The sequence below is a fragment of the Engystomops pustulosus genome, chromosome 8, assembly GCF_040894005.1.
Source record: "Engystomops pustulosus chromosome 8, aEngPut4.maternal, whole genome shotgun sequence".
Lineage (NCBI taxonomy): Eukaryota > Metazoa > Chordata > Amphibia > Anura > Leptodactylidae > Engystomops > Engystomops pustulosus.
Genome location: NC_092418.1, coordinates 16151406 through 16166130, shown reverse-complemented (window position 1 = coordinate 16166130; position 14725 = coordinate 16151406). Strand labels below are relative to the sequence as shown.

The window sequence follows — 14725 nt, the reverse complement described above, 5'->3', positions numbered from 1 at the left end:
GTAATGTCTGTATGAGCCGTCCTGGCTTATCCTCGGAGGACACTTACCTTCTTGAGCTCCATTAGGAAGCAGTCCACCAAGCTCTTCACCTGACTGGACCTTGATGAGAAAAGTATCAGCTTCTCATTGGTCAGGTTAAACTCCAGCATGTTCTTGGAGAGGATGGTGACAAACATGACATCCGTGTAACTATAGGGAAAGAAGTTAAAGGGGGTGAATGTTCTGTGTAGTTCTGCCCCCTAGTGGGGGAGCACAAGTGAGGTCTCCCATGTACCTGTAACTCCTGAGGACGCGTAACTGCTCGCTGGTGTTACCTCCACTCTTCAGCATCTTTAGAAGTTTTATTCCTTTATGAGATACCCCCAGAATCTGCACCCCGGTGCCAACACTGCCCTACAGGAGAGACGAGGGGGGGGGCACTGACATTACTGAGGTCACTAGTGACACATGTATAATGTAATAACTGATAGCAAAACTTACAGCAGCTGGAAAAAGCCTGGAGAAATAAACCTCCCACTCCTCCCGGGCAGCAGTCACTACTTTTTTTTTCACCATATCATCAGCAATGGCGTTCACAGAGTCTAACCTGTACTCCACTGAGGAAAGCAAACATCAATGTGTCATCTTACAGGCAGCAATATTCTGCTGCTGGTGCAGTCACTGTGTACATACATGACATTACTTATCCTGTACTGATTCTGAGTTACATCCTGTATTATACCCCAGAGCTGCACTCACTATTCTGCTGCTGGTGCAGTCACTGTGTACATACATGACATTACTTATCCTGTACTGATTCTGAGTTACATCCTGTATTATACTCCAGAGCTGCACTCACTATTCTGCTGCTGGTGCAGTCACTGTGTACATACATGACATTACTTATCCTGTACTGATCCTGAGTTACATCCTGTATTATACCCCAGAGCTGCACTCACTATTCTGCTGCTGCTGCAGTGACTGTGTACATACATGACATTACTTATCCTGTACTGATTCTGAGTTACAACCTGTATTATACCCCAGAGCTGCACTCACTATTCTGCTGCTGGTGCAGTCACTGTGTACATACATGACATTACTTATCCTGTACTGACCCTGAGTTACATCCTGTATTATACTCCAGAGCTGCACTCACTATTCTGCTGCTGGTGCAGTCACTGTGTACATACATGACATTACTTATCCTGTACTGATCCTGAGTTACATGCTGTATTATACCCCAGAGCTGCAGTCACTATTCTGCTGCTGGTGCAGTCACTGTGTACATACATGACATTACTTATCCTGTACTGATCCTGAGTTACATCCTGTATTATACCCCAGAGCTGCACTCACTATTCTGCTGCCTGTGCAGTCACTGTGTACATACATGATATTACTTATCCTGTACTGATCCGGAGTTACATCCTGTATTATACTCCAGAGCTGCACTCACTATTCTGCTGCTGGTGCAGTCACTGTGTACATACATGACATTACTTATCCTGTACTGATTCTGAGTTACATCCTGTATTATACTCCAGAGCTGCACTCACTATTCTGCTGCTGGTGCAGTCACTGTGTACATACATGACATTACTTATCCTGTACTGATTCTGAGTTACATCCTGTATTATACTCCAGAGCTGCACTCACTATTCTGCTGCTGGTGCAGTCACTGTGTACATACATGACATTACTTATCCTGTACTGATCCTGAGTTACATCCTGTATTATACCCCAGAGCTGCACTCACTATTCTGCTGCTGGTGCAGTCACTGTGTACATACATGACATTACTTATCCTGTACTGATCCTGAGTTACATCCTGTATTATACTCCAGAGCTGCACTCACTATCCTGCTGGTGGTGCAGTCACTGTGTACATACATGACATTACTTATCCTGTACTGATCCTGAGTTACATCCTGTAGATCTTTTATTTTATATAAAAGTAAAAAACATAACAATACAAACAAAACCTAATATACAATATATACAATCTCTTACCTGCTGGTCCAGCCACATTCACACCTAGTAAAAACAATAACTTAAAATACACCGAAATGAACACCAATTACCACAACCCCCACCCAACCGATTATCATAACCTAAACCAAACCAATAAACAAAGACAAGCCACACCCACAAATAAAACATAAATGACTATAAATATACATAAACCCACCCCACACCCTCTAATAACAAACCACCCCACACAGATCACATCCCACACCCGTTTTTTTTTTTTTTTTTTTTATAATATATAATAACAAATACACATAACACTACACTGCACTAGATCCCTCGCCCGCACCCTCCCCTTCCCCCCAGACACTGGTCTAACGTCCAAAGTTTGCGTTAAGTAGTCCAGACCAGTGCCCAGGGTCATAGAGTCCAATTGGTCACTTGTTCGTAAATCCCACCACCATCACCCCCCTCCCAACCTAACACTGTGTCCCAAACCCCACTATATACAATATATACACTATATACAGTATTTACAACATAACATAAAGAAAACAGAATACAAATAAAATCTCAACATCATCAATCAAAACCACATAAAGCCCAGGTTCGGCGCCTGCAAGCCGCTACATCACTACATGCCCAGATACAAAACAAAAATCTACAGTGTCAGCATCAGCCCAACACCAGGAGAGGAGATGACAGACTAAGGGACACTAAAGGAGAACCCCCTCCAAAGGAGAGAGGCCCTCCCCGTGCCCAGCCTCTCATACTCCAGAGAGCGCACCTTCACCAGGTCACCCAGAATGTTCCTAACCACCTCATCCACCGGGAGGATTTTACGCTGCGTCGATACTAAACACCGTGCGTTCCACGTGTGGTACCTGACCACTAGACTGACTAAGAATAAAGTGCAGCGGTCCCGGTCACCCAGGCCTCTGAATGCTCCATAGGCCCACTCCGCATAGGAGAGACCGGCCAACCCGGGCCAATGGATGGAAGCGCCCACCCGGTTGTACACCTCTATGTTAAAGGGGCACTGAAGCAGGAAGTGGTCCATGCTCTCCAGCCGGCCACCGCACTCCTCCCGGGGACAACCCCTTTCCTCAGAGCTCCTACACTTCAGATTGTCCCTCACACACAGCTTTCCATGGAAGCAGCGCCAAGCCAAGTCCCAAAACTTCAAGGGGATCCTGATGGAATTCAAAAGACCTAAACCCACCCCCAGATCCCGACTTGGGCAATCCCTGAGGGCCAGAGGCTTCTGGAAATGGGTCAACAGAACCCTCTTGTCAAGGAGTTTCCTCGACATGGTCCTGATCTCCCACATTCCCAGACCCCACCGGCGAATCACCTTCAGAACCGGGGTAGCGTAAGCCGGAAGATGCCCATGTGGTGTGCGGAGATCCTTCACTCGCCCTCCTGTCTCCCATTCCTGGAAGAAAGGCCTAAACCATCCCCTGCAGGAGTACACCCACGGAGGAGCCCTCTCTTTCCAGAGGTTTGCTACATTGATCTTAAGAAAAGTATTCACTAGGAACACCACAGGGTTGACCATACACAACCCTCCTTGTCTCCTCGTGCGGTAAGTAACCTCCCTCTTGATTAGGTTCAGCCTATTCCCCCATAACAGCTGGAAGAACAGACTGTAGACCCGAGTCCAGAGGGGTTCTGGCAACATGCACACACTGCCCAGATAAATCATCAACGGGAGCAGGTAGGTTTTGATCAGATTAACCCTTTCTCTGAGGGTCAAAGACCAACCCTTCCACTGGTCCACCTTCTGAGCGGCGATCTTAAGCCTGCCGTCCCAGTTTTGCATGGGGTAATCCCCCTGGCCAAATTTGATGCCGAGAACTTTGGCAGAGTCCTGGGGCCCTGGAAGAGTGTCCGGGAGATCAAAGCCTGGACCTCCCTCTCCCAGCCAGAGACTCTCACACTTATCCCGGTTGATCTTGGACCCAGAAGCCTCTGAGTAGCGGTCAACCTCTGACATCACCCATTCCGCCTCCCCTCCCGAGGACACGAAAACGGTGACATCATCGGCATACGCTACCACCCTTAGAGTGGCTTCCGGTGTTGCCCGGTCCATCCCGACTCCCACCAACGGCCCACGATCAACCCTCCTAAGGAATGGGTCAATCGCGAACACGTACAGTAGTGGGCTCAGAGGACAACCCTGGCGAACACCAGACCCGACCTCAAAAGAGCGGCCAATCCAACCGTTCACAAGCGGGAAACTCTCTGCCCCTGCATACAAAACTTTCAGCCAATTGACAAACTCCCCCGGCAGGCCATACCTCAGAAGGACAGACCAGAGGTACTCGTGGTTAACCCGATCAAACGCTTTTGCCTGATCCAAGGACAGCAAGTACCCCTTCCAGTTACCAGCCCTGCCCTGCTCCACTGCCTCCCGAACACAGAGCACAGCACTAAATGTACTGCGGCCTGGAACAGAGCAGTGCTGGGTCCCCGAAAGGAGCCGGGGCGCAAACTGCACCAGCCGATTAAACAGCACCTTTGCCAAAACCTTTCTGTCCGTATTGAGAAGCGCTATGGGACGCCAGTTCTCAACACGAGATCGGTCCTTACCCTTTGACAGGATGATCAGGGCAGACCTCCTCATTGACTTCGGCAGAGCGCCCGAGGAAAGACACTCATTATATACCTCGGTCAAGAGGGGAACCAAGGCATCCTTAAAGGTCTTATAAAACTCAGATGTTAAGCCATCCGGACCTGGCGATTTCTTGAGGGCAAGCCCTTCAATCGCCCGGCTGACTTCCTCTTCCCTGATCATCTCTGTCAAAACATCAAGAGAGGGGTCTACTCCTGGCTCAGGGACAGTTTCAGCCAGGAAAGCCGACATCACATCCCGATCTAGATCCTTCCTGCCCAAGAGGTGCGAGTAGAAGGATCTGACGACCTCCAGGATCCCTGATCTGGACCTTTTCAGGGATCCCGTACTGTCAACCAGTCCCGTGACAACTTTACCATTCACTGACATCTTGCAGTTTCTGTAAGGGTCGGGCGAGCGGTATTTCCCGTAATCCCTCTCAAAAACCAAAGATGCGTGTCTATCGTACTGACACCTCTTCAGCAAGGATTTCACTCTGGAGATGTCCTCACGACTACCTCCAGTCAAGACGAGATGCTCGAGTTTCCTCCTCAGGCCCTGATACAGGCGGTACCTGTCCAGGCTCCTGAGGCTCGAGAGCTGGCGGAAGAATCTCGCCACCCTTTTCTTGAGCATCTCCCACCACTCTGACTTACTGCTACAAAGGCCCAGCAATGGTACCTGGCTCTGAAGAAAGTCCTCAAAGGATTGTCTTATCTCTGCTTCTTCCAGGAGAGACGAATTGAGCTTCCAGTAGCCTCTTCCCATCCGGGGGGTCTCTGTAACATTCAGAGAAAACAAAATTAAACAGTGGTCGGAGAACTCCACCTCAACAACGGACACTGCTGAAGAAATGGCTTCCTCCTTTAAATAAAACCTGTCTATTCTAGACCTGCAGCTACCCCTATAATAGGTGAACCCCGCGTGGCCTGGGGTGTGCCGGATGTGGACATCCACCAGGCGAGCCTCACTGGCTATGCTATTAAGAGCGACGCTATCATAAGTCAGCTTGTCTCTGGAACCTCCCCTATCCTGGGACCTCGTGACAGCATTGAAGTCCCCTCCAAAGACCACCTGCCGACTTGTAAAAAGGTAGGGCTTGATCCTAATAAAGAGACACTTCCTGTCCCACTTGGACTGGGGACCATAGATGTTAATTAGGCGAAGTTCTTGTCCCTTCATGAGGACATCCAGGATCAGGCACCTCCCCATTTCTAACTCAATAACTCGTCGGCATTCTACCGGTGCGGTAAAAAGGACCGCCACTCCGCTATACGGCTCGGCCGCAAGAGACCAATAGGAAGGCCCGTGTCTCCATTCCCTCTTAGCTTTAAACACGGCCACCAAATCTGGCAGCCTGGTCTCCTGCAAAAATAAAATGTCGGCTTCAACGCGGCCGAGAAAATCAAAGGCCGCAAATCTAGCCGCATCAGACTTAATGCTGGCGACATTAATGGACGCCAGCGTCAACGGAGTGGGTGCCGCCATCATGAGTGATTGAGTTAGACGGCTTTCTTTTTACCCATCTTACCACCACCCTCGGGAAATGAACACCCCCTTTTTAGACATATTGTGGTGTCCATCTCCCGCACCTCTGATGCTTCAGGGGCAGATCCAGGACCTGCCCCCTCATCCTCGTCTCTAGACTCTGGGCCAGTCTCCCCTCCTGAGGACCCTGACTCCCCGGGGGGAGACTCGGCATCTCCTGCAGGCTCCGCCACCTCTGGCCCTTCACCCTCAGCCCCTCCATCGGCAGGAGAGGCTCCATCCAGGGCCAGGAATCGATTTGAAAGTTCGACCAGCGGGGGGTTGGTTGCACCTTCCTTGGGTACCTTAGTCAGGGTGGGAGGAGATCTTACACCTCCCTTCTTTTTACCCTTTTTCTTCTTTTTGGCGCCACGCTTACGCTTTTCCTCTAGCCACGCCCTATTATCCTCGTCCATACTCTCATAATGGGAGGAGTCTGAGGACGTGGCACCTTCCTCTCTCTCGATCCTCCTGACCTCCTCATCCAGTACATCATCCCCTGGGGCCTCAGCGACAGGTGAGGTCTCCAGGACAGCGCCAGAGGTCGTCCCAGCAGCCCGAGACTCCCCCCGCTCTCTCTCCTGTTGACGCTTTTCTAGACGCCTTAGCTGGGCAGGCGTCTTTTTCCTGTCTTTCTTCCCTGGCCCCTCCATTCCTCTGCCTCTGCTAGTCCCCTCCCCAGCAGATTCAGCCTCACGGCTTTCATCCGCTGAGGCTGAGCCCGCATTAGCGAAGGAAAGAGGACAACGACTGTACGGGTGACCGAGATCACCACACAGGTTACACCTAATCTGCCCTGTACAGGATGCAGCGAGATGGCCGACACCCCCACACAACGCACACTTCTGCACGGTGCAGTTTGCGCTGAAATGTGTGGGGTCACCGCACCTGTGACACAGCTTAGGCTGCCCCCGGTAGAAGATCAGGATCCGATCCCTCCCCAGGAAGGCTGATGAAGGGATGTGGGCGACTGAGTTACCTGAACGCCTCAACTTCACCATGAAGGTCCAGGCCCCTGACCAGATACCATACTCATCTCTATTTTTCTCGGGTACTCCCAGTACCTCTCCATAACGATTCATCCAGGTCATGATGTCAAAGCAAGATAGTGATTCGTTACGGGTAAGAACGGTCACTTTCTTGACTTCGCTCTGGCGGGACACTGCTTGCACTGCAAAGTCCCGCCACTCGGGCTCGTTGTATCTCAGCTCATAGTTGGACCAGAAGAGCTCAAGCCCCTCCGGCCGAACAAAGCTGACATCAAACTCAGATGTACCATAGGGATGGATCAAGGCAAAGATGTCAGCCGCCTTGAAGTCCATCTTCAGCAGCAGCTCAACTACCCGTGCCCGAGGGGGACACACATCACTGCCACGCCACCGAAGACGCACCACATTCCTACGGTTAGCACCCGGCCCGGTTGTCGGGAGCGACCATGATGTCTCCCTGCCTCTTTGCTCTCGGAAGGCAGACAGGCCGTGCCTCTCTATCCAAAACGACAAATCAACCTCCTGCCCCGCTACATTGATCGTCCTTTCTCCCTTCTGTAAGGCCTGCAGGAGGCGCCGTTGCAAAAAGCCGTCCCCAGAGCCCAGAGACGAGGATGATGGACCCCTACTTCCCCCAGCAGCGACACTGGCATAGCTCTTAACGGGGGCCGCCACTGGGGGAGCAACCGGACCAACCCCTGCACCCACCACATTAACACTACCCACCTCCATGCCACCCGCACCACCAGTCCCTCCATCACTCACTCCCATAACTGGTAACGGTTCTGCACCACTCACTCCACTCACATTATCCACCACAACATTACTGACACCATTCTCACTAGCCACCACAACATTACTGACACCACTCACACTGGCTGGACCAGCAACAACATCAGGGGACATGACCACCTCCGCATCTTCGGGCACAAGGGACGGGGGTCCCCTCGCAGAGCATCGCCCAAAGGGGAGCCCAACTCTTGTCGCACTTGTGCCCTCCGCATCATCGGTAGCAGATGTTATTTTGCTTTTCCTGGGACTTGGTAACAATCGCCGCTGCTCCTTAGCCGGTGTGAGGCGCCGCTGATCTCCGGTCTGCACAGAATTGTCATTATCCCCAACACCGACACAAAAGAGTACCTTCTGTCTGGGAGGTCCGGAGCTCTCAGCCTCAGCGACCCCTCCACACTGACGCCGCCCCATAACCAAGTGATCAGCAGCGACAGCATGAAGAGGCGCCGAGGCACGAAGAGGCACCGAGGCACCGGAAGCTGCCACCAGTGCTGGGCTATCCCCCCCTCCCACCAGGGGACGCACCGCAGCACTGGATTTTGATGTTATCGCCACTGCCAAGCCGCCCTGACTGTCCGGCCTTGCGGCCGATGCCTCCCCTGCTCCCCCACTGTTACCACAAACAGAGACGGAGCCCATCGCCACATCAGATGTCACACCTGTAATCTCCCTGCACCTTTGCACCGGGTCCACAGCAGAACTCGGGGGGGGTTTGGGTAGCAGGGCTTGCACAGTGAGCTGACCCTGCGTTTTGCCCGGGGGGGTGTACAGGGAGGGGGGTAAAGATGAAACGTACCTCTTCTTGCTGCTTGGGCCTGGTCTTCTTTGCCTTCCTCCGGCTGCTCCCCCCAGCGGCTTCCTCTGGGAGTTCATCACCAAACGAAAAGTTCTCCATGCGCACTGGGGACTCGAGCAGCCGGATCTCCGCCATGAGCGCCCCTCCCTGGCTGCCGGTGTCACTGTCCTCCCCCGAGCGAGGTGTTACTGCTGGCTGTCCTGCAGGGGGCCCACTGCACGAGGCCTGCTGATCTTCCTGCAGGCCGCCAGGTGGGAACTGCTGCTCGTTATCATCATCATCATCCTCCTCCTCCACCTGGCTCGCAGGCTGCAACCCCTTCAGCCTTTGCTCTCTGGTATCAGCCATCTGAGCAAATCGGTCATCATTTAAAAGTTTTTCTTGAAATGGTCCGCTGTTGTTGCAAATAAAGTTTTTTCTTTTCAGCAGTTTATCAATATCCGCTTTAAGTTTGTTAATTTCACAACATATCTCAGTTTTTCTCTTCTTAGGCGCCGTGTTCGCCCTGGCGCGGGCACAACGCAGCTCCTCCCGGAGCCTCCTGATGGTCTTAGTCGCCTCTTCGTACTCACAGAGGTGGCTCTGGACCCGGGAGGCATAGGTGGACAAAGACTCCCGGGGTCCCTGCACTGCCCAGCCTCCCCCCGCATGGTCAGCCTTACCTCTGTGAGCACTCCGCTTCATGGCTCCAGCCCCGGAAGGACCGCTCTCACCCGCACCATCATGGACGTCCGGCTTCTTACGGTGTTGCTTCACATTGGACTCAGGGGGAGTAGGAGCAGTATTACTACGACTCCTGGTGGAACGTCTCACCCCTGAGTCCTCCATAGCGCTGGCCGGTTGCTGTCCTCTCCTGCCCCCCGCCGGCCTGGCCCGGGAAGCAGGAGCCTGGGAGTCGGCTCCCTCGCTCATCCCCAGGAACCTAACTCCCTCCCTGGGAGAGGAGAGAGCAGGCCCTGGGTAGGTAGATGGATCCTCCAGGAGCTCAGGAGCACAAGCACAGAGCAGCTTCACACACAGCCACACCCTCCTCTAACGAGGTAACCGCCTCCAGAGCTGCACTCACTATCTGCTGCTGGTGCAGTCACTGTGTACATACATGACATTACTTATCCTGTACTGATCCTGAGTTACATCCTGTATTATACCCCAGAGCTGCACTCACTATTCTGCTGCTGGTGCAGTCACTGTGTACATACATGACATTACTTATCCTGTACTGATCCTGAGTTACATCTTGTATTATACCCCAGAGCTGCACTCACTATTCTGCTGCTGGTACAGTCACTGTGTACATACATGACATTACTTATCCTGTACTGATCCTGAGTTACATCCTGTATTATACTCCAGAGCTGCACTCACTATTCTGCTGCTGGTGTAGTCACTGTGTACATACATGACATTACTTATCCTGTACTGATCCTGAGTTACATCCTGTATTATAATCCAGAGCTGCACTCACTATTCTGCTGCTGGTGCAGTCACTGTGTACATACATGACATTACTTATCCTGTACTGATCCTGAGTTACATCCTGTATTATACCCCAGAGCTGCACTCACTATTCTGCTGCTGGTGCAGTCACTGTGTACATACATGACATTACTTATCCTGTACTGATCCTGAGTTACATCCTGTATTATACTCCAGAGCTGCACTCACTATTCTGCTGGTGGCGCAGTCACTGTGTACATACATGACATTACTTATCCTGTACTGATCCTGAGTTACATCCTGTATTATACTCCAGAGCTGCACTCACTATTCTGCTGGTGGCGCAGTCACTGTACATACATGACATTACTTATCCTGTACTGATCCTGAGTTACATCCTGTATTATACTCCAGAGCTGCACTCACTATTCTGCTGCTGGTACAGTCACTGTGTACATACATGACATTACTTATCCTGTACTGATCCTGAGTTACATCCTGTATTATACTCCAGAGCTGCACTCACTATTCTGCTGCTGGTGTAGTCACTGTGTACATACATGACATTACTTATCCTGTACTGATCCTGAGTTACATCCTGTATTATACTCCAGAGCTGCACTCACTATTCTGCTGCTGGTGTAGTCACTGTGTACATACATGACATTACTTATCCTGTACTGATCCTGAGTTACATCCTGTATTATAATCCAGAGCTGCACTCACTATTCTGCTGCTGGTGCAGTCACTGTGTACATACATGACATTACTTATCCTGTACTGATCCTGAGTTACATCCTGTATTATACCCCAGAGCTGCACTCACTATTCTGCTGCTGGTGCAGTCACTGTGTACATACATGACATTACTTATCCTGTACTGATCCTGAGTTACATCCTGTATTATACTCCAGAGCTGCACTCACTATTCTGCTGGTGGCGCAGTCACTGTGTACATACATGACATTACTTATCCTGTACTGATCCTGAGTTACATCCTGTATTATACCCCAGAGCTGCACTCACTATTCTGCTGCTGGTGCAGTCACTGTACATACATGACATTACTTATCCTGTACTGATCCTGAGATACATCCTGTATTATACCCTAGAGCTGCACTCACTATTCTGCTGCTGGTGCAGTCACTGTGTACATACATGACATTACTTATCCTGTACTGATCCTGAGTTACATCCAGTATTATACCCCAGAGCTGCACTCACTATTCTGCTGCTGGTGCAGTCACTGTGTACATACATGACATTACTTATCCTGTACTGATCATGAGTTACATCCAGTATTATACCCCAGAGCTGCACTCACCTAGTAGAGATCTCATTTTCTGTCTCTCCTCCTGGTTGATCCTGATGCAGCTCTCAGACAAGGTATCATTGATGATCTGTGATATAACCATAGATATTAGGTTGATCAGATGTTGGAATACGTAGACAGTTGAGGAACTGCAATTTCCAGCATGACTATGAAGACTATGAAGATTCAGATTTTCACCTGCTTGAAGATGAGGTCCAGGATGAGAGGGTTGTTGATGCTGTCTCTGGGATAGAAGACCTGGTAAAGGAATCACTGACATTAAAGGAGCGGTTCAAACAAAGAGGATATCGGGACTCGGATATCCAAAGGGGATATTTGCGTGCTAAGACATCGGATCGTAGATCCCTCTTGACCCAACAAAAGAGACGTCCACATGACAACAAGGTGAGACTCATCACACCCTACAATTCCCAGTGGCATGCTATGAATAAGATCTTTGAGCGATTTTGGCCAATACTTTTATCAGACCCTGAAATTGCAAAACACATAGCGAGTGTACCACAAATAACCTCTAAGAGAGCTGATACCATTGGGAATATGTTGGTGAGGAGTCATTATGCACCTCCCAAATCCAAAAATTATATTTTTGGATCCAAAGGGCCTGATTGGGGCTCATTCCCTTGTGGACACTGTTCCATCTGTCCACAGATGGTAAAAACCAAGACATTTCAAGACTCTAGAGGAGAACGAAATTTTAACATTGTACACTTTGTGAACTGCAGTACTACAGGTGTGGTCTACATTGTGAGCTGCCCCTGTGGACTAAAATACGTAGGTATGACCACACGTGAATTGAGGGTCCGCATACAAGAACATCTTAAGGACATCAGAGCAGCAGGCAAACTTCGTTCCACGGATCGGGAAAAGATAGCAAAATTAAAACCCATTCCAAAGCATTTTTTGGAACACCATGAAAACAGATGGCAGGATTTGCGAGTGTATGGTATAGATAAGATCATTCTGGGAGCTCGAGGGGGTGACACTTTTAAGAAACTTGAAAGGATTGAATTAAAGTGGATAGTCAAATTGGCCTTTTCCCACATCGCTGGTTTTATATAGTCTGTGATTCCATCATTTTAGTGCTCTGGTAGGGACAAATATGTGGTTATGTGATATGTAGCCATGCGGCTTATTTGTGGCTACAAATGTGTACATTTGGTTACAGGTGTGATACCTAGTTTATGTTGTTTTCCTCTTTTTTGAAGGCGGACCCTCGTGGTCACGAGTGGATGAATATCATGTAGAACCCCGCCTTCCCACAATCGAGGATTAATTCGGACCACTACGCTCGTGTCGCTCTTTCCATGGGGGTGTCTCTATGTATTTATTACTACTTCTCATATGCTCATCTGGCCTCTCTATAGGCCTGCTCTATGTATGACTTAATTTTATCTAATCAAAAAACTTACTGCTTTTTGCTAGCTTATTGCTAGCTTTTGCGATTATTTTCCCAAATCCTCCACCTTCACGCCAGTGGGGCGTGAAGGGGCGTGAAGGGGGGGGCGCGGCCGGCCGAGCGGGGGGCGCGGCCGGACGGGAGTGGGCCGGCGCGGGGCGTTACTGTCCCCGCGCCTGCGCACTCGCTGCTGCCGGCGACTTTTCATACGTGAAAAGTCGCCGGTTGCGTTTTTTTCTACGCCAGGCAGGGCCTGGCGTAGGATAAACGCTGCGCAACTGGCAGCCCGATACATGAAGAGGCAGAAGCCTCTTCATGTATCGGGCTGCGAATTTGTAGCGGCGGGGCTATCCCCCATTGTGTCTAAAACTACAATAATTGCCACTGGATGGGGCTCTTCCACTGTAGCACATATCACTTTATAGTTATTCACCGCTATTTTGGGTATATGTATTTATTGTGTTCAAATGTCATTAAATGTCATGTGTTCAAAATTATAATTACATTTATATTGGTATCACCAGTGCGGCCCGTGCTGGCTGTTTCCAGTAGTACTCTGCCCACACTGCTGCCCTTACCTGACATGGCCGGAAACTGCGCACTGCTTCGGCGCATGCGCGTGTCGCGGCGGCGGTCCGGAACTTCTGTTTCATGATGACGCGCACGCGTGCGCGTCACTCATCTTCCGGAACTCCGGTTTCCGCCCCCGGATGCGGGCATGAAGACCGCGGCAGTGCGCTAATATGCACACCTGCCATGCCTTTACAATTCAGGTAAGAAACAACTGCATTGGCTAAAATCTGGTCACCTGATCGTGCAATATTCTGTATATATATATGTCGTCCCTACCACACCACAGTATACCCCCAGGAAGAAGCGACGGCGAAACGTGCGCTGGGGTGCTGTGGTGGTGGTCAAGCCCTTTTCTTGCATTACTGCATTATGTCACGCCCGGGTGGGTAATATGAATTTGCATAATAACTGGCTTGAATACTTGGTCATTACAGAGGTGATATGTTTATGTTGACTTGTTTTGGACCACCACCACACTCTTTTTTGTGTTTTGTGGAATCTTTTAAATAACTTTTTATTGTTGTCTTGATTGCTGTAATGTGTTAATAAAGATTGTTGATATTTTATTCCCAATAAGCAGCTTTCTGGTCTGTGATTGTGGATTGACTTTTTGTCCTATATACCTCCATTGGTATTGTTGTTGGTAAAGGAGGAAGCCCAGATGGGTGACAATTGATTCCTAGTGGATGGCCATCCTGCTTTTCTATAGTCCTTCATTGTAAATCTGCCTGGGTTATACAGTAACCACACAACGACATCACATGTACCAGAATGGGTATGCCATTAAGGAGCCTTGGAGGATAACCCTATGATAACGCCAATGACAGCCATATACCACACCTTTATATAGAATGGCCGGACCATTATACAAGCTCTTAAACCTCTTGTGTCACCCCCCTCATCCTCATAGACTGTAAGCTCTTGTGTCACCCCCTCCTCCTCATAGACTGTAAGCTCTTGTGTCACCCCTCATCCTCATAGACTGTAAGCTCTTGTGTTACCCCCTCATCCTCATAGACTGTAAGCTCTTGTGTCACCCCCTCATCCTCATAGACTGTAAACTCTAGTGTCCCCCCTCATCCTCATAGACTGTAAGCTCTTGTGTCACCCCCTCCTCCTCATAGACTGTAAGCTCTTGTGTCACCCCCTCCTCCTCATAGACTGTAAGCTCTTGTGTCACCCCCTCATCCTCATAGACTGTAAGCTCTTGTGTCACCCCTCATCCTCATAGACTGTAAGCTCTTGTGTCACCCCCTCATCCTCATAGACTGTAAGCTCTTGTGTCACCCTCATCCTCATAGACTGTAAGCTTTTGTGT

At 50.0% G+C, this 14725-nt stretch overlaps 1 protein-coding gene across 5 annotated transcripts in view; it reads right to left on the bottom strand.

Annotated features, from left to right (window-relative positions):
* MYO15A (myosin XVA) overlaps positions 1 to 14725 on the bottom strand; it is a 93166-nt gene that overhangs the window by 9000 nt on the left and 69441 nt on the right. For all 5 annotated transcript variants that reach the window (XM_072119882.1, XM_072119883.1, XM_072119880.1 and 2 more), the window contains 5 exons: positions 11616 to 11675; positions 11430 to 11505; positions 481 to 596; positions 275 to 393; positions 48 to 189 (listed from right to left, as the gene is read on the bottom strand). In XM_072119882.1, the coding sequence (XP_071975983.1) occupies positions 48 to 189; positions 275 to 393; positions 481 to 596; positions 11430 to 11505; positions 11616 to 11675 (513 nt within the window). The remainder of the gene's footprint in view (positions 1 to 47; positions 190 to 274; positions 394 to 480; positions 597 to 11429; positions 11506 to 11615; positions 11676 to 14725) is intronic.